The sequence below is a fragment of the Epinephelus lanceolatus genome, chromosome 12, assembly GCF_041903045.1.
Source record: "Epinephelus lanceolatus isolate andai-2023 chromosome 12, ASM4190304v1, whole genome shotgun sequence".
In the NCBI taxonomy this organism is placed as follows: Eukaryota; Metazoa; Chordata; class Actinopteri; order Perciformes; family Serranidae; genus Epinephelus; species Epinephelus lanceolatus.
The window spans coordinates 27,194,707-27,219,886 of NC_135745.1; the positions used below are offsets into that span (position 1 = coordinate 27,194,707).

Consider the following 25,180-nt stretch of genomic DNA (forward strand, 5'->3'; position numbering starts at 1 on the left):
GCCTTTTCTCCCTATTCCATCTCATTGGTCCCTTTCAACGAGGAAATGTGGCTCCATTTTGCTGTGAACCTGTCAAACGGACCGGGAGCTAATATTTAATCAACGCTTGAGGGCGGCTTTCACCTTTAACAAACCACGAGGTGTGTGTTGGTGCTTTTGGGTAAATAGGTTAGTCACCGATATAGCTTTTACCCTAGTTCTGCATGGTGTGGCTGTTGTTGTTATATAAAGGTATACTAGCTAGTCTTGTTACATAAGTTACCACCACTACGTCACCGTATTTGGTCGTGTAGCCGTTAATACATGGCGCGGTCGTCACGGTTAATCGTTACATTGAGCTTTAGCGAGAGGCGCTTTGAAATAACAGTAGTTACAGGCAGCTCATTTTCGCCTGCCGGGTCACCTCACTGTGTCGAATGTCTGAAGCCTTTGCTGGGCTCTTACCGCCTGGCTTTAGTTTAAATATTATAACCTATCGATAGTTAATACATGTGCGCAAACGATCTGCCTTGCAATCGATTAAAGAGATAACATGGTCTGACTTGAGACACAAGAGCTGTGGAAGATCTCGTCAATTGAAAGGTTTTGTCCAAGTAGGTGCGAGATTATAGCAACACTGTCATTAGCCTAGCATGCTAGTGTTAGCCACCTAGCTAGGTCGAGAGTGGCTGACGAGATCACTGTACTAGGCAAGAAATGCTGTTTCAAAGAAGCTAACTTATAGCAGTCAGTCGCTTTGTAGAACAACTAAACACATTGCTAATCAATGTAGCATTAGCTGCATTAGTTTGGTAGCTGTTAACTGTTTGTGAGCTGGATTAAATAAATGAAATGTTAGACCGCGTCGCCTGACTGGCATGTGCGGTGACGGTTACAGCCGCCGCCAATGTAAAACTAATGTTAACTCGCATGTTGGCTAGCATGCTAACGTCCCGTAGCTCAGATGGGGCATCGCGTAAAAATGGGGTGTAAATAAACGGTTAATTGCAGTAGTTTACGAGGTGAATAAGAAGGCAGAAGTAATGCGTTTTTACTTGATAAAAACGTACAGTAATAGTGCAGTTAAAGCCAATTCTCATTCCCCATACATCCACTCATTGACCCATGACATGTGGACAATTGTCAGCCTGGGAATTAAATGATAGTTACACTCTGTAGATAAGGCGCTGCTATATAGTTTATCTTTCCAAAGCTTTGTCAGAAAGACACTTGATTCAGATTCTCTTACAGTATGAAGTGTATTTCGAGTTATACGTTGGCACACATTGGTTACTATGCTTATAACAGCATGTCGGTTAACGTACACACTGTAGTTTGTTGAGCCCATTCAGTCGCCACCGTGTGTGGGGGATGGGTAATGTATTTCCGCAAGTATCCTGCCATGCTATCTTGCAGATTTCGCTACCGGCAGATTAGCATTGTGCCTGTATTTAACTTGCACGAAATCAATGCGACCTGGGGAGGAACAGCTGAACCAGGCCTACAGTCACACAGACGACTTATACTCTGAAATGGCCACTTGACAAAATGAATTGCTCATTTACTGTAGCTACACTCAGACTAAAAACTGTAGTCCTTGGCCCCAGATGGCTATCCAGTACCAAGAGTAAGATGTTGGTTACTGTTGTAGGCGGCAAGCATTTAAAATTTATCTGTACTTACTTAACTGACATGTCTGTTTGACTCTACAAAAGCATACTTGCCCTTTAATTACTATCCTTCAGGTATAGTTACACCGCACATAGCATAAATATCCACAGGCTGTTTGGGCTTATTACATTGCTGACCCAGTTTCTTTCATTGTTTAGTGACACGCCCCGTGGTTCATAACACTTTCCTCTGGCTGCCTTTTCACCCACTCGCTGACACGCAGCTGCTAAAATGTCTATTTTAATTAAGGTAATTTGTCACAGCACTGATAGAGAAGCACTATCTTCTGTGGATTTTTGGCACGGCCTACATGGATCCTGTGCTGCTAAATAAAGATTTAAACACATATGAACATGTGCGAAAAGTGTTAGTGCATTACTTGGAAGGTTGGGGCAGATTACTAAACCACAGTTCATGGTGGGAGGTGGTCTGAGGTATGAAAAATGTGCCATGGAGACAAATTACTGATAGTAATATACCAATTTAAGACGCAGAATGTAATAAAATGTTAACATTATGTCTGCAAGTGATTTCACTCTGATGAACAGTGATCCAGATGTGCTGCCCACGCCTGATGTCACTTATGTATAATTCAGAAGTTGGAAGAGGTGTATTCAGTTTCTCTTCTTTTCTTTCCTCTCAGGGGCCGAGAGTTCTTGTTGAGGACAACGGAGCCATGATGTGCATCTGAAGGCACCTCGATCACATGGGTAGTGTATCTCACTGTTTAATGTCACACCTTTGTGTTTTTTCCTTACTTGTTTGTTTTGTCTGTTGCTGTGGCTGCAAGCTATATTGCGGTCTGGCAGATCACTTTGCTATAGCAAAGCGTCAGGAGTCATATGGAGAAAGTGGTGGCTGTAATTTAGCTTTGTATTCAGGCGGTGGGAGAAGGGGTGCAGGAATGACTCAGGCAACCTCCACACTAATGTTTTTGTTTAAAAACTCATAACTATTGCTACGTTTACACCCAGCGGCCACATTACGTCAGCGTTTTGGAACCCCTAAAATGGAGACCTTTAAAATGCTGCCAACCACTTTTTAGTTTGAAAACTCTGGGGTTGCATTTTAATCCTGGATGGGCATAAAGGTAGACCTCTGGAAAGCATGACGCAGACATGGTTCGCTTCCAGATTGGTGACTGATAAGACCCAATCTGGGTCTTATCAGTCATACTTGGCAAGTCAAAACATTATGGCTAGGTACCTTCTTGTGTGGGTACTCCTTTCTCCAGCAATTGATGAGGCTCTCAGTACCACTCTGATATGTTGCTGTATTTGCTTTGCAGTGACTCCCAACCTGTTTTCCGCTGCCTTAATTGCCTTACGCAGTGTTCACAATACAAACAATAAAGCAATAGCATGACCTGCTACAGTTTCGCAGAGACGTTGTTAAATTGTTGCTCAAGCGTGTGTTAGGGTAGTCACGTCGTCACAAGCTTGTGTATATCTGCAACTAGCAACAAAGCAGCTCAACTTCACTTCATTTAAAGTTTGTATTTGGTCATAAAAGTATCTCTGCTTCTGATTAATGCCTGAGCCCCATTTTACATCACATTTCACCACCCCATCGCATCCATGTGTGCACTGTAATATAAAGAACGCTAGAATACCACCAGCCAACTTAGCTAAATAACACAGTACTACCGCTAAAAACAAAAACATATGATTGGTTTATGCTTCACCACGTCATTTGAGTGCTAGAAAATATTCAAGCCCATACATCTTTGACTTGTAGCGTGTCACAGCCGTGCTCAGCGACACGTATCAGGCATCACCGGCTCCCATTGATGATAACTTGTAGCCTGTTGCTGTGTCACTCATCATGTGAACACAGTATCATACTCATGTTTCTGTCAGTAGCAGTTCCACCTTTTCGTCAGTCCAAGCAAAGAAATCTCTGGTCTGAGAGAGAGAGTAGACAATTTGCTTCCTGTTAACACCCGCACGCACATGCCCAGTGTACGTGAATGGCCATGTGATGTGTGTTTTCAGGCGTGTTAGTATTAACGGAGATTATTTCTGAAATGATACTAAAACGCTTGTGTGTGCGGACATTGTTTTTATTTTAAAACAAAAACATATTGCTGTGGATTGTCCTCAGTCAAGACCAACAAGTTAGTATTAGACATGTCCCAAAAAAGGGTTGAAACAAGCGTGAGTTGTCGAACATGTCTGTTAAACAAATTACGCTTCGTCAAATGTTCACCTTGAAATGACTCCAATAATCCAGTTGTTTACAAAGCGGTGGCACTTTTCAAGAGCTCTTATAGGTCACAACTAGAACCGTTCACTTGTAAGGAAATTCCTTTACTAGCTGTGGTTACGGGTTGAAGAAGTGGTGGTTGTGGCTTCGCTTCAAGAGAGTGAGCTCTTGGTAAGAATACATCCTACTAGAAGTGGAACTGAGGCAGACCGACACCTATCGATGAAGGATGCACGCTGCTGGTGGTATTTCGTTTTCGTTTTGAGATCGAAAGGTTGGTTTGAGTCATTTGTTGGTGTGGTGGTTTCACAGCTAAATACATGTACAGCACTCGAGGTTTGGAGTGTGGCAGTGGTTCAGTATAATTTGTTTTTCTGTGGAAATGTGTATCAATGGAAACAATGGCTTTAAACCAAACGTATGTTGGTAAAGAGCTTTCAGTGCTTCAGTGCTTTTTAGTATGTATTGGGGTAGGTCCGCAGTGTTCTTGGTGTCTTGGGTTGACTTTCTGTTTGTGTAGTTGACTCATTTGAATGTTGTGTTTTCACACCTGTCTGAACTATTTAGAAATGTTTGGTTGGGTGTCAGGTTGACTCAAAGTCCATCGGTATGACATGTTGAAATTCTAATACCAGATTTAAGGCGGTGGCTGAAAGGAAGACAGGAAAATCTGGGGAGAGAGCAAGGCAAAATGGGACATAGACACCAACCAGGTCAATGATTTATAATTTAAAAGATTCACTAGTGCAGCCAAGTTTTTAATCTCAAAATTCCTGTGATCAGTTGCATGCTAGGCCACATAGCAAAGTGGACTTGGTACTCCGTTAAACACCATTCAGATTTATTCACCAATGCTCATCATTGACAAGAGAGTCTTGCTGCTTGAAAAGTGAACTTGAAGTTAAAACACGTTCTAACCAATCAGATAAAATGTTGCCACTTTAAACAAGACTGTACCAAATGCCCGTCTCAGTCAGTGATCTGTACAAGAGATGCAGACTCACTGAGTGCGAGGCCTACGTTGGCACGGTTCAAATGTTGTCTGGGCTTCTGGTAATGTGAGACTAATGTCAATGAGTTTAAAGCTCTCCACTTCTAGCTGCTTGAGCCAATCTTAGTTTTACAGACAGACGGCTAATTCATAGCTCCGAGTCTTTGGGAATTATAATCATGAACTGTTAAGCTGATGCACTTAAAATTTTTGTAGCATAGACTTTTTGTTTAACAGCTATACTGATAACTTGTTTAGGTCCACTTAGTTAGCTGCTAACTGGAATGTCCCTATGGGTTCTTATCTCGTCCACAGCTGAAAATATTGTGATGTAACATGATAGCACGATTCAGTCAGGTGAGGTTATGTCATTTGCATGTTGTGTAACTCTCGTGTCAAGTTAACAGCTGTTTATCTAAGCAAAATGATGCAGGAAGTGATGTGTCCATGCTCTCGATCAGTGCTGAAGTTATAATATAGTAAGATGTTGTGTCAGCCAGATGAATTGTTCGACCTATTCTTGTAATGCTGGCCTTACACCAAAATACTTTATAAGCGACTTCACTGTTGCAGACAACAGTCCGAGCTGTTTTAAGTCAGTCTTTCTCTCATCTTGACGTTAGGACAAGTACGACACATTACGACACGTCTCTGCTGATGCAAATACTGAAGTTCATTGCTGTTAATAGTAAAGAAAAAAAAAAAAAAACAATTGCTGCACTCTACAGCACTAAACAGCTGTATAATGATTTGATACTGTGAGGGTATTAAATTTCACTCTGCTGTAAGCATCATCATTGCTGTTGTTCATTTCTGGATAGGCTAACATTACCTTCCCTTTGTTCGGGAAGACTTCAAGGAAGGTATTTGCTTACATAGATGCCCACGTCTTTTTCTTGCTGCTCCGTTCTTCTCTTGTGGGGAAATATATGACCTGAGGTTACGCCATATTTTTGTCTCTACTTCTTAGTAAACCAACTCTTCTTACGGATGTGAGAAAAGGCAGAAAATTGAACCAGTTTCAAGAGCTGGGAAATAATAAAAGGAATCTACTTGTAGTCTTGTAAATAGTGACAATGCAAGATCCCCAGTCTTTGCAAATCTTTTAGTGTGTGACTGTAAACTTACATTCTGAGAGGGCGTCAGACTTAAGTCTTTTCAAAGTCTCCTGGTAGTGTTTGGCAGGCACAAGTGAGCTCTGACCCTGTTCACCGCTCCTGCGTCACTTGCATAGTGATGACATTTGCAGGCACCCTTTCAAAACAGGCTAGTGTCAGATGTGCAAGAGTGCTGTATCAACATGCTTGTAGTGCACCATAACTACACTGACCCTTAAACAGAGTGTAATGGAAAAACACAGCACACTGTAAGAGCATGAGTACAGTACTGCCGCAGTGTAAAAAGCACATTTTGTTTGAAGCATGCTGTGTTTTCTGCAGAAATATTGACGCCATTTGTTGTCAGTGTTATTCTTATTGGTCATTTTGTTCTGTTTGTCATGCTTCAGTGTGAAAAAACTCGCCGTCAGGACTTTCTGACCACCTTGTTATGGATAGCTGAAGGGCTTCTACTAGATTCCAGGCCTCTTGGTTCAGTTGGTCTTGGACCTCAGCCTCTGGGATGCGGCAGGAGACATGTTGACTTTTTCAGCAGGCTGGCATGATGGAAACAGTAGAGGTTCTGTCCCCCGTCCAGATCCCCTTGTTTATTTCCACAGTCCCATTTAAACAGTGCGGGTTCTGCATGAATAAATATGGAGCTGGGACTCAAGCACTGTAGGATCTGTTATTGCTGAGGTTTAAAGCCCATCTATTCCAGACGTTTTAGTCCAAAATACCCAGCCTGCCCCATGAAGGCGGCTGGTAATTATTTCCAGTTGTAGGTTAATGAATGGAAACTGGTGCCCTGCCTAGAGCCAGAAGGCTTCTGCAGCCAACACAACTAGAGAGGAGCGAAACATCATTATGTATCAAATGGCAGATCACAGCTTGTGTTCGCCCGCTTCTCTCCGTGGAAGTTGCAAGATCTAGGTCAGGCAAGGTGATGTTGTTTTTAACCTCTTCCTCTTCTCAGTTTTCACAGTGTGTGCCAGTTTGGTAGTGAGCTACGTAGTTAGCTCGTAGTGTAACACCATCCTCCGTGTGTGTGTGTGTGTGTGTGTGAGAGAGAGAGAGAGGGCTCTTCTTTACCCTTGGCTCTGTGCTCCTGCATGTCATCTTACTGTTTACTATCATCACCCAACACTTGAGTGGTGAAGAAACCCTTCCTTCAGCTCAGTTCAATAATGTGTAATACCACCAATTTAATTAAAGCTGCTCTGTGGTTTGCTTTTACAGGCTCCTATCCTGTGCTGACCCAATGGTTTAATCACCAGGACTAAAAATGAGCATAAGCAGTGATGAAGTCAATTTCCTGGTTTACAGATACCTGCAAGAGTCAGGTAAGTCTTGATTATCTGAATGCAGCTGCGAAATGCACTCGTTCTCCTCCTTCAAAGAACATTTCAAATGTCATATTTCACACTGCTGCTCTGGACTCTCTGTGACCGAACTTTGACTCCGACCTACTTCCCAAATCATCTGTGCCTCCTCCAGGCTTCTCCCACTCAGCGTTCACCTTTGGCATAGAGAGCCACATCAGTCAGTCCAACATCAATGGAGCCCTGGTGCCCCCTGCTGCCCTCATCTCCATCATCCAGAAGGGTCTGCAGTATGTGGAGGCTGAAGTCAGCATCAATGAGGTCAGGTTCCATCTTTAAACCCTCAACTACGAATTAGTGTAACCTTACAACACGCTGGCAAGAAGAGGTGCACTCTCAGCGTTAGGATTTGACTCAAGTTTGTGTGTTGGTTTGTACAGTGCAGTGAATTTGGTGGGTGGTCTTAAGGATGATGTAAGTAAGGCATGTCACGATGCCAAAAAATTTAGTAGTTGATACCAAAACCAGCGAATTTCGACGATCCTTGCACTTAAACATACACTCCTTTATTTAAAATGTTTAAATTTAAACAAAACCAGCTGTAACTTAAGTTTAACAGTTTTCGGCAGAGCTGTTACATCCACACACCCGAAAGAGAGGAAAAGTTTGTTTAAATCGTGTTTACTTTAACCATGCCAACACAAGCTCGCGTGAAAAGAGTGTGATGAGTAACCCTTCACTGGAAAGAGAGACACTGATCACTTCATTTAACATTTAATAGAAATGTATATTTGGAAATGAATTATTTGCTTTGATTGAAGTCCTTGAAAATGAAAAAGTAGTGCCTGAAAAGTGAAGTCTTTGTTTGACATGCCTGCATGACTGTGAATATATATAAATTTTCAATGTGCCCCCTTGTAGGACGGGACCTTATTTGACGGGCGGCCCATTGAGTCACTGTCTCTGATCGACGCCGTGATGCCAGACGTGGTCCAAACCAGGCAGCAGGCCTACAGGGACAAGCTGGCCCAGCAGCAGCAGCAGGCGGCAAGCAGCGGCAGCAGCGCAGGGCCCCAGGGAAGCACCAAGAATGGAGAGGGCGCTGCCAACGGGGAGGAAAATGGATCCCACGCCTTAGCCAGTAAGCTCGCTCACGGTTGTAAACAATCTCTGAATCAGCTCCTTAAGAAACAGATGGCTGACCAAATTCCAGAAATGTTTCATGTTCTTATGCAGGATGTTATTCCGGCGTTAAATGCGTTGACATAATCAGATTCATGTTTTTAAGATGCTGTGTAAGCTGTTTGGCATTCAGCCTGAAATCTGGTTCTTGATATAACACCAGTGAATGGAAAAAAAGACTTGAGTTATATGAAGGAAGGCGGGTTGTTATGACCTAAATACATAGCAAAGTATATTTTAAGAAATGTGCACTAACTGTATATATGATGGTATATAATTTTCTCTTACACAATTTCCATATAAGGTAATTTGGATGTTCTTATTGGATGGAGTCAGAGCTTACAACCTCTGTTTGTGTGTGTTTGCTGTTTGCTTTTCTCATGACAGCTGCAGTACATTTGGATTTAGTTTTGTGTGAAATGTCTGCGGCTTGCTGGGTATTACATAAAGCTACTCTGGTGTTTTTCTAACAGCAGCACATGTGTTTCCTCATGGTTTTGTCCTTCCTGTGCAGCACCGTCACCACGTCTTTACTCACCTTTTCCCAGCACACAGTTGTTTGTTTGTTTTAGCGTAAAAGGCAAAATGCGGTTTGGTTGTTCTCCCTCAAAACCTCCCTCCTTTTCCTCAACATGGTTTAATCACAATGGGCCTCTGAATGAAATTATAGAGTGCTACTGACGGGTAGATCCAGCTTCTCACAGCCTACAGACATGTCCAACATTAGCACCTACAGTGTCTCATGTGTGTTGATTACTTGTATTTTGCACACTTCCTGCTTTAGGACAAGCTGTGGTTTGGTGAAAACACTCTCGGTCATCCAACAACAAGCACAGTCTGCTCTTTAATTCCACAGCTGTCAGCTGTTCGGCTGGTGTTCACTCAGCGCAGTGCCGTTTACTCAAGGCTTGTCGAGAAACGGTGGTGTTGCCATTCTGTTTGAATTAACAAGATCAGACGATGACGTCACTGTGTGCTGCTGTGAGGCTGGTCTGCTTCATAGGAAATTAGATGAAGCTCTGTTATTGTTAATGTATCTTGCAGTTCTACCCAAATAGAGGCTATGTGTGGGGAAACACTGGCTATTCATTGCAAAATTAATAGGCTACTTTACTGGGAGCGGTGATTCATCACGTCTTGTTTACACTCCATTACCCTTGAAAATTGCATCGCATCCTCTTAACCTTCAGAACAGTGGGACAGAAGCTAATGAATCTCGTTATGTAAAGTTTTAGTTAAAGGTTTCGTTACTCACTCCTTCCTGTAGATCACCACTCAGAGATGATGGAGGTGGACCGGGACGTGGAGATCCCCCAGAGTAAAGCCATGGTCCTGAGGGGCCACGAATCTGAAGTTTTTATCTGTGCCTGGAACCCAGTGAACGACCTCCTCGCCTCCGGGTCAGTATCTCCACATCATCCCTCACTTCCCATAAGGGTTATATCATGGAAAAGTGTCACTCTCCAAAACACCTCCAAAAGCACTGGTTAGCAGCAGCGTTTCTGTGAAGTGCTGTAAAGTTTAGTTGATTCAAAACACACATTTAACACACATTAAACATGGCTTAATAGACATTTTCAGACACAAGTACACAAATCAGCTTCACTATAACTCGCAGCATTCACAGACAAACACTTGTGTTTATCTGGACACATTTTCCTCACAAATACAACATGCTAATTTTTTTAGCACAAGTCTATGGCATTTTACATTGTATAAATTAGCCTAACAACTAGTGGACCTTTTCGCTGCTCATACAAAACCAGGGACAACAGCAACATTTAATAAAGGTAATGTTATCAAATTTGGCTCCATTACAACTCACAAGGTTCCCTGACCAAACTGTCTTATTCACTTACATATGAAATACGATTATCTGGCCAGGGCCTCTCTGTAACACCACAGTGCTTCATTCATAATAGTATGTTGTGTCACATATTACCTTTTTATCAAAAAATTGCAGCTCCAGCGATTTAGATATTGCACTCGGCCATATCGGAATTCTGATAATATTTCGATAAATTGTGCCGCTCTATTGTCCGTCTGTCCGTCCATCTGTGCCATTCTTGTGAACGGGATAACTCAGGAGTGCCTCAAGGGAAATTCCTCAAATCTGGCACAAGTGTCCACTTGGACTAATGATGAACAGATTAGATTTTGGTGGTCAAAGGTCGCTGTGACCTCACTGTCTAGTAGGATGGCTGTTTTTTCTACATCATAACTCGGAAACAGAAGAAAAGACATTTGGTCAGATACTGAATTGGTGACACTAATGTTGGGTGTCCACCTTGAAACTGTGCTGAATGTATAGATCTTCTGTTGATGTGTAAGAAGCATCCACATTTAGAGTTTGAAGCTTCTCTGCAGCAGCATCCATGCTTGAAGCTCTGTTTACTGTCATGGTTACATGTGAGTGTGGACAGACATGGATGTAAACATGACTGGTTGGTAGAAGCATGCAGCCACCAGGCAGTCATGTGGTTAACATTTAATACAAATGCCTTCTGAATGATAGCCTTCAGTCATTATGATTTGACAATACGCAGCAGCAAGTGTTATAGTGTAGTATAGTGTAATAAGTCCTTACTGCTCTGTTTGTGGCCGTCTACTCATTAACCTACAAGGACTCCATGATTTAAAGCAAAATCTTTATCTCTTGTTGGTCAGGGAGCTCATTTAAAAACAGTTTACTTTGTCTTATTCAGGAGAAACCTGGGTGTGTGAGGAGAAAAGGCTTGTTTTCCTAATTTATCAGCACTAAACAAACTTTTGTTGACTAAAGTGGTTGTTTCTCCAGTGTCATTATCCCTCTCCTCCTCTCCAGATCAATGCACTCAGGCAGCAGAGTCTCTCACAATGAAGTGTTTCTTAAAGAGCAAAGCATGTTTCACATTATTACTGTGATGCTGGAAATGAGACGGATTTTCCAGTAACAACTAATGACTGAAGGCTTATTGTCCGTAGAGAACAACAGATGACTCAGCAGTTATTAGTCAATCATGGCTCCACTGATAGATCCGTCAACTGAGAGGGGTGAGCCTCAGAGTGACTGCTGAGTACAGTCTTTTATTCTTGTTCTGTGAGTTAATGGTGGGCTTGTTTGTTGCAGTTTCACCATCTGTAGCAGTCTGCACTGTTTGATCAGATCACCTCAAGAGTGGCGTTGGGTTCTATTAATGCTATGCATCTCTAAGCTGATTGGGCCAAACAGCAAACATTACATTTCACTGTTTTCTCATTTAATATTGAGGGTCAAATCACGCAAATCCCACAGCTTTGTTCGCCCCAGTTCAAATAAATCCTCTTGTTAGATGTGTTTACCTTAATAATCAGAATAATAGCGCAGTAAGAATATAAATACCTCGTGTAGCAACTTCAATCACAAGAGACTGGTCCGATCTGAATGAATTTTCAAGTAGGTACATTACGTACATACGTCCGGACATTTTTCGTCATGTTTGTTACTGTGTTGCTGAGAATCCGGAAAATATTAACGCCTAATAACAATGTAGATGCTTAATCTGATCGTTTCGCTGTGGTTGGAATAAATACATTCTTCCTGCACATGTTGGTGACTCATGGGGGTAACGTTAGGTGACGTAGGGGATGCCTGCATTGCACATGCTCCAACAGCTGTTTGTGTGTGCATCCCTCTGCTCATTTTGACAAAGAAATCGTTCATAGAATAAAACAATATTTAGTGCTCTGCTAATGGTACCTTCTTTTGTGAGTGCTCTGATAAATGTAGGTATCATTTGATTTCAAAACCTTACGGTGTTGATATAGGCTGTGATGTTGAGTCGCTGGACATAACGATCATTTTTTGCTGCTAGTAGCAGTGGCCTTCATATAAGATGTTTAGGGAACATTGGTAAATTGCAGCGTCTATCGATAGTTTGCATGCAGGTGAAACCACTTCTTCTCCTTTGACAGTTTATTAATTGAATGAATTAAATTTTCTCAGTTAAGCAAATCAGACGCTTCACTTCCACTTTACGCAAGTCAAAAATGTCGTATTCTGATAGAATGGTTGAGACTTGTAAACACATATCTTATCGAATCACTTTATTTAGCGTCCACATTATTAGTTAGTTATAAGTTGTAATCTATAATCAGAATGATTTCAATCTGAAAAAAATATTGCCAGTGTAACTGCAGCTATTGAAACAATCATCTCCTCTGATGATTTTATGTCTCCTCCCTGTACTCCTCATTATCTTTGGCTCAAAAGAGGCACTGCATTTCTGAGCAGTCAGAGAGATGAAACACAAATAAAACAGATATGGTTTGACAAAATGCACCAGCTGGTTTTTTACAGGTCACTTTGTGTCAGATCGAGCAGCAGTAGATGGTCTGGACTAAAGTAATGAAATCCTGAAATAAGCTATCAAGGTGTGAGAAATAGGTGTGAATATGTGAGACAAAGTCATTACCCCCTCACTCATCCCAGGAGAGGCTTTGTCCGACTGTGAACGGCCGTTACCTTGAGCCATAATTAACAGTTAAGTGTAAATCCATAACATTAATTTCCTTCACAGCACATGGATCGAAGCCTTTGTCAGTAGAAAGAATTGATTTAACTTAACCAAACAAAACTTAATCAAGGACCAGAGTGATTCATCATCTTTCTAAAATGTCATCAAAGTTTCTGCTGCCTTAATCAGCAATTTAGTGCTCGTTTATAAAACCGTCCAACCCCGCAGCAGTGAGTATGATATGCATACTGTATATCTAACAGTCCTGCTCCTGAGCACGAGCACATGTCTCAAAGTGAAACTGAAATGGAGGAACAGTCCTGGTAACAATCGAGGGCTGCGTTTGGGTCCACGTAAAAGTTAATGAGTTTTGTGCTTGTAAAATGTCTTTCTCCTTTTTCCTCAACAGATGATATGAAAAGGTTTGATAGAGATTTAAAAAGATATTGGATTTGATACTGGGTTCAGGTTCGATAAATTGCTTTCAAACCCCAACTCTACTCAAGAGCTATGATGGTCAGTTTTATACCATTACCAGTACTGATTTTTAGAGTTGAAGCCATGGTACGTGTCTAACGTTAGACTGTGTGTGTGTGTGTTGACTTGGGCAGCTCCGGGGACTCGACAGCACGAATCTGGAACCTGAGTGAGAACAGCACAGGCGGGTCCACCCAGCTGGTTCTGAGGCACTGCATACGGGAAGGGGGCCAGGACGTACCCAGCAACAAAGACGTCACCTCACTAGACTGGAATGTGAGTGTGTAGCTGAACAGTATGGTTGTGTGTGTGTCTGTTCCACTGAGTGCAGTTTGGAGTAATCTAATCTAGTGCTGTGTGTGTGTGTGTGTGTGTGTGTGTGTGTGACCACTACTTCTGCTAAAGGCATTCCTTCCAACCAGATATATGGGGGCGAGTCACTCCCGCGGGGGAAAAGGCTTTTTATGCTGCTCAGCTGCAAACTATTTTTTCCCTGAGTAGTACAAGTCCGTACACAACGCCAAATCAGCACTAATATTTTGTCTGTCATTAACTATTTACTCCTTAATGCGAGTCTTGTTGGTAAACAAAGTGGAATATAACTGTGAAATCAGGCCCAGCGCTGCCTGAATGAGGCTGCATCGAGGCTGAGAAAGACTAAGTGCATCTTACTTCAGACGAATGAGACTCATTGCTTTCTTTCTGTCGTAGTGCAGCTGACTTCAAACTAATAGACTCATTGCTTTCTTTCTGTCTTTCAGAGCGAGGGAACATTGCTAGCGACAGGCTCGTACGATGGCTTTGCTAGGATATGGACAAAAGACGGTAAGATTGCAGCTTTACAGTGATGCATGGCAGTTTTCCAGATAGCAGGACATTAAAACATTCCCAGCCCTCTACATTCTATTTACAGTCACCTCAGCATCACTTTTTAGATCATGGTCTTTTTTAATGATATCATTTTTAAGGATTTTAGTCATCGGACATCTGAACTTTAAGTTTCGAGAGAAACAAGCTGAGTTACTGTTAAAGGCAGCTAGGCTCATATTTCTTCCATGACTCCCTGGGACATCCTGTGTCAGCTGAAAAGTATCGGAGAGTCACTACCTTTTAACATGAAACTACTTTTTTCAGTGTTTTTTTAATCAATTTTAAAACCCAGATCTGTGTGTTTTTGAGAGGAGGAGAGTTCTGGGGTTAATTTGGCTCCTGGTAAAAACACTGAAGGAGTCCCAGCCTAAAAACAACGTCAGTGGCACCTCAGCTAGCAGCCTCTCCTGGCGTCTAGCCACCAAAGAGAGTTAGGGAAACACAGATTTTTGATGTGAAACTGCTTTATTCAGTGTTTTAAACTATATCAATCATCAGGTCTGTTTGGAGAAGGAGACCCCCTCATGCTTCAAATTGTCCTGCCATTAAAGGCAAAAAGCCCAAAAAATAAGCCTAAAAAATTAATTGGTAATGGTGGTTGTTTAACAGTTAAGACAACAACTCCCATGATCTTACGCCTCTTAACAACATCATCAAATTCTGTTTTTGGTCATTGATGTATTTGAGAGAACCCTAGCCACAGAAGTTTTTTCGTCTCCCAAATCGGTCAGGCCCATGTATTTATATTTTGCCTGTCGTGCTCTCAGATATGTCCTTGGCTATTGAAATTATATTGACTGGAAAGTCCTCCCTTTTCTGAACAAAATGAGATATGGCACTCCAAGATTCAATAGACATTTGATTGGCGAAACAGGCATTCTAACCATTGATGCTTATGATTCAAAAGTGCAAGCTACCTGGGAAAATTGCCTCAAGCCATTTGTAAATGAACTCTGAATTACCCATGCACTGTTTAGTCTATAATTTAGCCTAATGCATGAACATTTCGAGGAGAGTCTTTATACCGCTGATTACAGTATGTGAGGATGGATGTGATGGCTTCCACAGTTTCAACGACCATGTTCATAGTACCCTTTAACACACACAGGCACACACTATTCTCACTCAGCAGGACATTGCATGCACTCCAGGAAAACACTGCTTGGGTGATAAAATGTTTCTGCTCCTTTTCTAAGCTCAGTTGGGTTTTTTAATATTTGCAGGTAACCTGGCCAGCACGCTGGGTCAACATAAAGGTCCTATATTTGCACTCAAGTGGAATAAGAAAGGAAACTTCATCCTCAGTGCTGGTGTAGACAAGGTAAGACTTAGCTTTGAGTTATAGAGGTGAATAAGTTTGATTCATGCTTTTTTGGGTGACTCTGTGAACCCTGCAGCTTAATGCTTATTCAGAGTTTCCCCTTTAATGGTGCAATATGTAAAATACATTTATACATAAATACATGCCAAAAAGAAATGTTCATAATATGGATGGTGTTCAGACCACAGAGAGGTCCATGCAGACATCATGTGCTGTCCTCAGTGTGTACCTGCATGTCAGGCTCTCCTTACACCTACACCAAATGTTACAGAGTGACACATGAGAGTGATGCTTCTCCACCAAACATCAGATAAGACACGCTGCGTACGGACGTTGTTCAACATTACCATCTAGTGTACAGAAGTGTAATGACACACACACAGTGTCACCTTCAGCATTCATTTTAATGCCCGAGCGCTGATGTTTGGGAGGTATAAACGGGCGCGTGTGTGATTTATTAACTTCCCTGTTTATCCTACTTCACATTATTCAGGTCAACTTAGTGTGACCTGCAGCTTCTTTAAAGCAAGAACACATTCTCTGTATTTTATTTATGTGATGTTTGTATTGATTTCCTCACTGGAAGGAAACTAGTTTAGTATAAATAATGCAAATGTCCTCCTTCACACAGACCACAATTATTTGGGACGCCCACACGGGAGAGGCGAAACAACAGTTTCCTTTCCACTCGGGTGAGTGACAGGAGTCAGCTGGATTGTTCCACATGAGGCTGCATGCATGACTCTTTGTTTTTAGACAGATGCTACCTTTTGCTGAACTACAGTGAGACCATTGTGATGATACACTGATGTTATTGAAGTCCTTTCACACACTGTGACAGATATGTTTGACTGCCTCATTCAGCGCAAGTTGTCTTTACACATTTCGACACTGTTCAGTTTGTATAAGCATGACAGTGACCCTGAATTGAATCAGAGTACTGTAAAGCCTCACTGCTGCAGCTCTAAGCTCTGTCTCTGCCTCCCAACAGCACCTGCTCTGGACGTAGACTGGCAGAGCAACAACACGTTTGCCTCCTGCAGCACGGACATGTGCATCCATGTGTGTAAGCTGGGTCAGGACAGACCTGTCAAGACCTTCCAGGGACACACGGTGAGACGGGACTCCTGTGTGAGCGCTGCTTTCTCACACAGGGAGGGAAATGGACACCCTTCGCTGGCCAAACATGCTTCTTAAAGCATTGTAGGATAGTTGATGTGAATTCTGTCACTGTAGCTTCTGATGAAATTTAGTAATGGTACTGAAGCAGGGGTAGGCAAATACAACAAAAATGAGACAAGAATTAGCAAGCAAAAGTTAGCCACCTCATGGTCCCTCTGCCTGTGTGGACTGTTTCCTAAGGAGAAGAGCAGGCAGCAGTTTAGGAGACGGACCTTTGGTTGGTGGCTGTAGCAGCTGGAATTCGGCCAAACCGGCCAGCAGCAGCGTCAGGTCTAACCTGTGTAACAACAGAAAGTTTGCTGATCTAGCAGGTAGAAGTTTGTTCTGGCTGGATTCGAGTTGCTGCAGCTGCTGACTGGGGGTCTGTCTCCAGAGCTGCTGCTTGCTCTCCCCTCAGCAAGGTGGTCTGTAGCAGCAGGGAGAGAGGCACTGGAATTACTTGAGATTCATCACTCTTGCTACTGCTGGCTACATAAACATGAACTTGACACTGCAGCCATGACCCTTTGGCTCTGGTTAGCAGGAAGTTGAACTATTACCAGCATTTTCTCTCCATCTCTGAAACACTTTTCTAATATTGACAAGTTTTATTTATTGTCAGACTCTGTTTTTGATAAGTCCATCTTCCTTTTTCGGGTTGTTTTGCAGGGTAGGCAGTTTCTCTGCAGGATTCTCCACCATTTAACCACGCTTTCACCAAATGCACATGTATCTGCCTTGTAGAACAGCCCATAGGAACGTCCTCTCTCTGCAATAATTTGTGATTGGCCAAAGTCTCCCATCACAGGCTTTCTAAAGCCTGTAAACGGGGCCAAAATGAGGTGCTGAAGTCTCGTCTTCTCCCAAACCAGTTGAATTCCAACATGCTCAAAGTTTACTGTGGGATTTTGCCCAGTGACGCCAAAATAAAACTGCCTACCCCAGCTTTAAAGCATTCATTCACAACTCAACAATTTATGTCAGTGGAAAGCCTCCTTGCAACTGTGACAGTTTAGGACATAAATCATTGTAATGCCTTGAGATAAATTGGCATAGAAGTATCTATGTATACATATATGTGTCCATCAGTCAAATATACCATGTTTTGTTGTCTAACTCTCATCTCACTCACTGTAGAATGAGGTGAACGCCATCAAATGGGATCCCACTGGCAGCTTATTGGCCTCCTGCTCAGATGACATGACACTGAAGGTCAGTCCACATAACCTGCAGATGTGGCTAAGATAAGCAAAAAATATGGACCTTAATAATCGGATAAATTCCTGATTGCATGTGCATACTAAGTAGCTGGTTTCTTCTTCTCTGGCATAGATCTGGAGTATGAAGCAGGACTCGTGTGTCCATGACCTCCAGGCCCACAGTAAAGAAATCTACACCATCAAGTGGAGCCCCACAGGCCCCGGGACCAACAACCCCAGCGCCAACCTCATGCTGGCCAGGTGAGCCCACAAAGCAGCATCTGAACATCATAAGCAACAATCATAATGCTACAGTGAGATGAAATAAACACTGTCTATGTATCTTATGTCATTAAATCAGCAGTTTCCACTAATTAATGATGCATTTTTCCGTAATTATGAGGTGATATCAGGATACTTACATAACCCTGATAAATCTGTCTTGCTTAATATTTAATACCTTGAACAAGTTTTCTGTCCGCTGCTCTTCTCAGATTTCAGCAGCGCTCCCATTCCTTGATAGAAGCTCGTCAATAAAATATTTGACACTGACCTCAGTGCTGCTGCTCATATGATATTCAGGTTTGACTTGCCATATTAAGTTTGACTCGAGCTCTGATAATAACGTCTTCAGAGCCAGGTCTGGTGCCTCAGTTGAACTCACATTTGATGTGTTTGTAGCCGCTGGCTGACACCGACTGGTGTGAGTCACCACACTGCCAGCTTCAATGCTTTTCAGATGCACCTGTAAAGGATGCCACAGTCGCTCAGCTGGCCCTGAGGTATAAACACTGGGTCGAGCAGATCAGAGCGGATCTTACCACCTGAACAACCCGACAGGGCTGTGCAATTAATATTTTAAATTAGGAGCTTCAATTAAGGTTTGTGAATAATGTATTACCCAGGGTTCCCACGGTCATGGAAAACCTGGAGAAGTCATGGGATTTCCCAGTCATGTTTGTAATGAAATTGTGACAGTAATCTTCAGTGGATAACCTTCTATGGAATGTAACATAATGGATAATTCAATCTCTGGAGCAGCCAACGTAATGTAGGTCTAATACATCTAGATGTGCAACATTTTACTTACTATCAAGTACGTTTATCAATTTTCCCACCACATTCTGTCTCTCCCTCAATGTGTACCAGCTAGCTGAAGTTATGTTTTACAGGCGCACAGTAGCTCATTTGGCAGAGTAGGCGCCCTGTGTCAGCGGCCACAGATTCGATTCCAACCCACGGCCCTTTGCTGCATGTCATCCCCTCTGTCTCCACCCTTCAACCTAATAGGACATATCAAATGAAGGCAAAAAGCCAGAAATAGTTTGAATCTGTTTTATTTGGAAAAACGCCAGGAAAAAATGTTATTAAGAGTCCTTGAAAAGTCATGGGAAGGTTTTGAAATTTTGCCCATGAAAACGTGTGGGAACCCTGACTAACTATTTACCAGCAGGTGTTGGGGTTAACTGCTCTGTGTTAGATTTTAGTCGCTGCTGCTGTTAGCTCGTGATGTTGAACCAAACGTTCTGTGTAAAGGCAAAACAGGAAGTTTGCTGATCCTTTCCACCACTGGAGAGGATTAATATCCAATGGGTTAGTATCCAATTGTGGGGGGGCGGGGGGGGGGGTCATATAGGTGTCCTCCTCTGTCTCTGGGTCATTAAGTAGTCATCTCCCATGAGCGACATCATGGCATTGCTCTGACGGCGTTGTACGACTCCAGTCTGGACAGCAGCAGACTCTGCTCTCTCATCATCTCCCCCTGTAGCACCAGTGAATTATAATTAATATATGTTTTTAAGTCTATAACTGATCGTATTAATAGGTTGGTTAACAGTTGAAATAAAGTGAAAAGAGTATATCTATCGGTATCAGTTAGTGGCCAAATAAGTTGATGTATATCTACATATCGGATATTGGCAAAAAATCCAATATCATGCATCCCTACTTTTGGACTTTACAACAGTCTTGAGTTTTTGGAGATGTTCAGATCACAATAGTCAGAAACACTCCTACGCAGCCACCACTGGAGTCTAATTCTTGTACAAATAATATAATACTAGTAATATTAGTTTAGCCTAATCCAAACCTGCAGCTGCGCAGACATACCAGGTTTGAACAGAATAAATAGACATTAAAAAAAGAAAAAAACAGCAGTGTGTCAGTGTTGATTTAGACTTTGAATGTAAACATTATGAATGAAGCTTCTAACTTTTCTGTGCAGCTCTACAACCCTAAAATCCTAACGTTCCTGAGCAGAATTGACAAACAGGCCGCCATCCACAACATGACTGAGAGACAGTGGCGTCTCTGCGTTCCAATAGACGATAAAAATAAATCTGATTGAAATGGCCGTGTCACGTTGGCCTGCCAAGATATCGTCTCAGGTGATACATAGAGTGGAGAAACACAACATTCATGCAGAGACAAGTCATTAATTAGGTTGCTTCCTTTAATTAGAGCTGCCATGTCCGGCTGACACACTTTATCTCACGGGTGTCGTACATGGCAGTTAATTTAATTGCAACATGACTCCTGGACACTGAGCGTGCTCCTCTTCCTGCTCCCTCTCTCCAGCGCATCATTCGACTCCACGGTGCGTCTGTGGGACGTGGAGCGCGGGGTATGTATCCATACGCTGACCCGCCACCAGGAGCCCGTGTACAGCGTGGCCTTCAGCCCTGATGGCAGGCACCTCGCCAGCGGCTCCTTCGACAAGTGTGTCCACATCTGGAACACTCAGGTCTGGGATAAAACTTCTAACCACAGACACGCTCATTAACATTGTACTCACGCTAAGATGGCATAAATACATAGGATGATGTTGCCAACGTGTGTGTCTGTGTGTGTGTGTTTCTTCAGACGGGTGCTTTAGTCCACAGCTACCGGGGGACAGGAGGGATCTTTGAAGTGTGCTGGAACGCCACAGGGGACAAAGTAGGAGCCAGCGCGTCAGACGGATCGGTGAGTTTTTCTGCCTGAGCACTCTATCACACACTTCATAATCACTAAAGCACTGCTGAATGAAGCAGCTGCTCACACACACACAAAACACACACACACACTTCAGCCTCTATGTACAACTTCCACACCAGACTACTAACCCAAGAAGTTTGTGTGTCAGCCGTGTGTATTAAAGGTCTCACCCCGGTAAGCTGAAACCATAAAATGCCTCTGGTAAGAATCAGGGTTGATGCTAAGGTCAAACTTGGTTCTGCTGGTGGATAAAAGTGTTTGACTTATGACGTGCGGCTCAGTCATATGAGATTGTTGACTCATGTAGGCAGCAGTGTGTAGTCAGAGTAGTTTTTAGTTTTAGTTTTAGTTCAGTGTTAATTAGTTTCAGTATTAGTTTTAGGTACATTTTTTTATAATATGGGGTGTGTGTGTCAGGGACAAGATTTAAGAAGTGCAGCACAGTTATTACAATATAAACACAGCCCTTTATGAAGGCACTGATTGACAGTTATGGAGACATCCCAGTCTCTTAATAACATGCACCAGTGCCTCCTCATACTTGTTATGTTGACAGATTTAAAGACATTTCATGTATGTATATATATATATATAGTTTTATTTTGGTTAGTTTTGTATATGCACAACCTTGGGTGACTGTGGGAACTTCAACATCAGACAGTTTCAAACGAAGCCTCAAACACTGAATGAAAACGTAATGTATCATTTTGTGTTGCAGTGCCATCAGTCAACACTAGAGGGAGCCATTAGGTTCTGAAAGATAAAGTACTGTTCACTAAATAAGCCATCTATAGGTTGTTAATAAGAAGTGTATGTAATTAACACCATGAACAGTTGCAAACTATGGGAAAATATTCAGATGTCTTTTTACTTTTTTTAACTTATTTTAGTAATGACATAAATATTTATATTAATAATTAAATGCACTCATATTTTTGGGTTAACTTTCTACATGTTAAAGGAGTACATCACCAACAAAATGACCATTTGTTTAGCAGTTAGTAACGTTGTAGCAGTTAGCATCTTCACTGAACCAAATCTACAAGCACAGCAGAACTATTTTTGTCACCTCAAAAATTAATATGAGCATAAGTGAACACTATATTTGGAATATTTTCACTGCTGTACCTTACACAGTAACTGATTGAGGCAGCCGTAAACCTGCAACTTCCATGTTCTGCAAAGAACAATGACTGTTTTTGTCAAAGACGTCTGGTGGCTATGAGATAGCGACTTCAGTTCCCTGTCTGAGAGAGCTGTCTGACGGCACGATAAAGCGGTGAAAAGATTTTAAATATAGTGTGCACTTAAACTGATTTTGATTTTGTTTTTTTTTTGGTGGCTAAGAACTAAACCTGTTGAGGAAGCATATGCTCAGCACTGTTTCATTTTACGTACAAGACACTGGGGTTTTCTACCCAGACGTTGTTGTAAACAAATTCTGTGATTCAGTCTTTTTGTGTGAAAGGGACAAAAATTTGAGGTCACTGTTGATAAATGAATCATCCTTCCTGCGGCTGCCAGTAAGAGTCCTTGTGTGGCAGAAACTGAAACTTGCGGCAGAGGAAGTAGATTTGTGTGTAATGGTATTCCTTCCTGTTTTTCCAGGTTTGCGTATTAGACCTGAGGAAATGACACACGTCTGGGGGAGCCATGGACCGACTACGAATGTGTACATAGCCAAAATGACTGACTGTCCCTGCCTGTCCGCCACACTGCTGTAGTCCCATCAGATGCCATGGCCCGCCATTACCGCCAAATGGAGCGACCCTCCCCACCCTCCATCCCGTCATATGTACACATAAGGACCACATCTTCGCCGCATACAGTTGCATCAGGCACACACCAGGTCTGTATGGACATCTGCGTTACTCGCACAGACCTGCAGGAAAAAACATTTCTCTGTCATCACACAGTACAAACTCTCCGGACCCGTCACATGCAAACCAAAACACCAGGATTCTTCTTGCTTTCCTCTTTTTATCCTTTGTACCAGAATCTAAAGATTTTTTGTTCTCTGTTGGTGTGTGCATATTGCATATGTCAGCATTTGGTGTCCTGTGGACATTGTTGTTTTGAATTTGGATTTTACTGATATCTGCGGGTTTTATACGACATGTGGGGTGGGAGAGAAGAGAGGGGGGGTTGTCTTTTACAATGGGTGTTTAAAGCTGTTCATTGGGAGATCCATTCATTCACGTCTCGGCAGTCTTTAAGGTTCAAAAATGCAGATGTATAGCTTAGAAGATAAAAATGGTTTATAATTTTGTCGACTCTATTTTTATCCGATAGGTTTGTTCCATTTTTTTTAACAAAGTATAAAGCAGTTAATCAAAGGCTGAACTGTCCTTTGTTTTTGCAACTTTTATCCTCAGAAATGGTTTTCAGGTGTTCACAATTCATCAGGTTAACATAGAGCTCTAAAGAATTCAAACCTCTAGGCTGAAAGATAATCTTACATAGCTGTCGATCCCATGTTCTAAAGACATCAACACTGATGTGCAGTTGGCTTCAGGTTTACGTCGCCAACTTTGTCCCTGATCTGTGTCTCAAGCTCAGGCGGCGGCTGTGCTCTTGTGTCAGTTGTGAGGTAACGTGGCACAGGAGTGGCTTGCCATCTGGCGTCGTCGCAGCTTCTGGGAGCTGTGGGGAAAGAGAGAGAGATTCGGGAGATCAGGCCCATAACCGCTCGCATCCATCTGACGTGAACGATTAGTTGTCGTAACTGTGCTCATCAGGACGTCATCTGCAGTATCACTTCCTGGCTGGAGTTCATATCACGGTTTGTCATGTCGAGAAGTCGTTCGCAGCGTCTTAACGGTCCAGTGTGTGGGATTTAGGGGCATCTACTGGCAGAACTGGAATATAAGTGTGTTCTCACGTTCATAATCACCTGAAAATAAGAATCGTTATGTTTTTGTAACCTTAAGTTGAGCCGTTAATATCTACATAGAGAGCAGGTCCAGAACAGACACACCAACCACTGGCTCTAGATAGGCCCATTCCCGTTTTTGCAACAGCCACCGTAGTTAGAAGTAGGACTACCCCTGAAACTGAGATTCAAATCATGAGAACCCTCAGTCAACTCAAGCAGTCATTTTGTTGTTTTTGTTGTCTGACGGTGTGCAGTGCACCTCTGGGGACATTTCAGTCCCCAGATTTTGCTGCAGAGTGAGCTACAGGCAGCTGCAGACACGGACAGCTGCCTGGAGGAAGAGAGACTGCCAATTCAGGCTCCGACATGACGTTATCTGCTGCCTTCTGCTTAGAAGTGGTGAATTTAAAGCTCACAGCAACTTAATACGATACAGTTACTGGCTTTTGTTTGATATCTGTTGTCGTCTCACATTTCCAATCCATCATTAGCGTAGTTAGCTCGTTTAGTTTATTACGTGAATGTTACTGTCACCCTGCTCATCGTGCTGACCCCAGTTCAAACTCTATATGGAGAAGTCTCAGCTGGTTGCAATCTGCCACTAAATCTTTAAATCTTACACACTGGACCTTTAAAAACATTCTGACTTTCACTTTGTAACGTGTGCAGCTTTTATGTCTAGCAAGTACACACTACAGTCCCTCTGCTTTAGTTTGTCGTTGCCTAGCATTAACACACACACACACACACACACTCTCTCTCTGGAGACAGGCTGCGTTCAGGCCTATGCACGGATAGACGGCGCTTTTGTTTGTAGTGTTCAGAATTGGCGTTTTGAGGCAAGTCTGTGCTTGTTGTTGAAAGGCAGACTCACAGCATATGACTTGATGTAACATGGTATCTGCATATAATATATATATATATATAAATATATATAAATATATATCTGTGCTATCACAGGGGACTCTTTTGTATGCCACTCGTACGCTAAGGGTGGATTTTAAAGTTACTTTTTGAAGACGCTTGAAATACAGTATGTGATGTTGTTGTACATCACAAAGGGTTGTAACCATGAGGAATGGTTTTTTATAAAATACCATTAAACAGTCATAGAGAAATAAAAAATTAAAAAAAATAAAAAAATGAGCAGCCCTTTGATGGGTGTTTTTTTTCCTGCACTTTAGACTAAAAATGGACAAACAGGGAGGTGTGTTTATTCAAGCCATCGTAGACACACCTAATGAAAATGCTCTTAAATCAGAATTGTTGCAGAAAGTGTGCAGTGGGTGAAAAAAGGTGAACAGTGTCCTGTCCGACTCCTCGGGGTACGTCAAAGTCGAACCAAGCCAACTTCATGGCATTCCAGGTCTCATCTCGCA

At 42.4% G+C, this 25,180-nt stretch overlaps 1 protein-coding gene across 3 annotated transcripts; it reads left to right on the forward strand.

Moving 5' to 3' along the window:
* On the forward strand, positions 1–24,944 carry tbl1xr1b (TBL1X/Y related 1b). Of its 3 annotated transcripts, none has more exons than XM_033650556.2 (16): positions 1–140; positions 2,294–2,360; positions 7,183–7,286; positions 7,441–7,586; positions 8,187–8,406; positions 9,715–9,847; positions 13,534–13,675; positions 14,161–14,224; positions 15,493–15,590; positions 16,222–16,282; positions 16,582–16,703; positions 17,889–17,963; positions 18,084–18,211; positions 20,528–20,693; positions 20,813–20,914; positions 22,535–24,944. In XM_033650556.2, the coding sequence occupies exons 3-16, from the start codon at positions 7,229–7,231 to the stop codon at positions 22,559–22,561; spliced, it is 1,542 nt and encodes a 513-aa protein (XP_033506447.1). In that variant the 5' UTR covers positions 1–140; positions 2,294–2,360; positions 7,183–7,228; the 3' UTR covers positions 22,562–24,944. The 3 variants fall into 3 exon arrangements, with proteins under 3 accessions (XP_033506447.1, XP_033506446.1, XP_033506448.1); XM_033650555.2 differs by lacking the exon at positions 1–140 and adding an exon at positions 453–593; XM_033650557.2 differs by lacking the exon at positions 1–140 and adding an exon at positions 457–597.
* Positions 24,945–25,180: the final 236 nt, after the last annotated feature.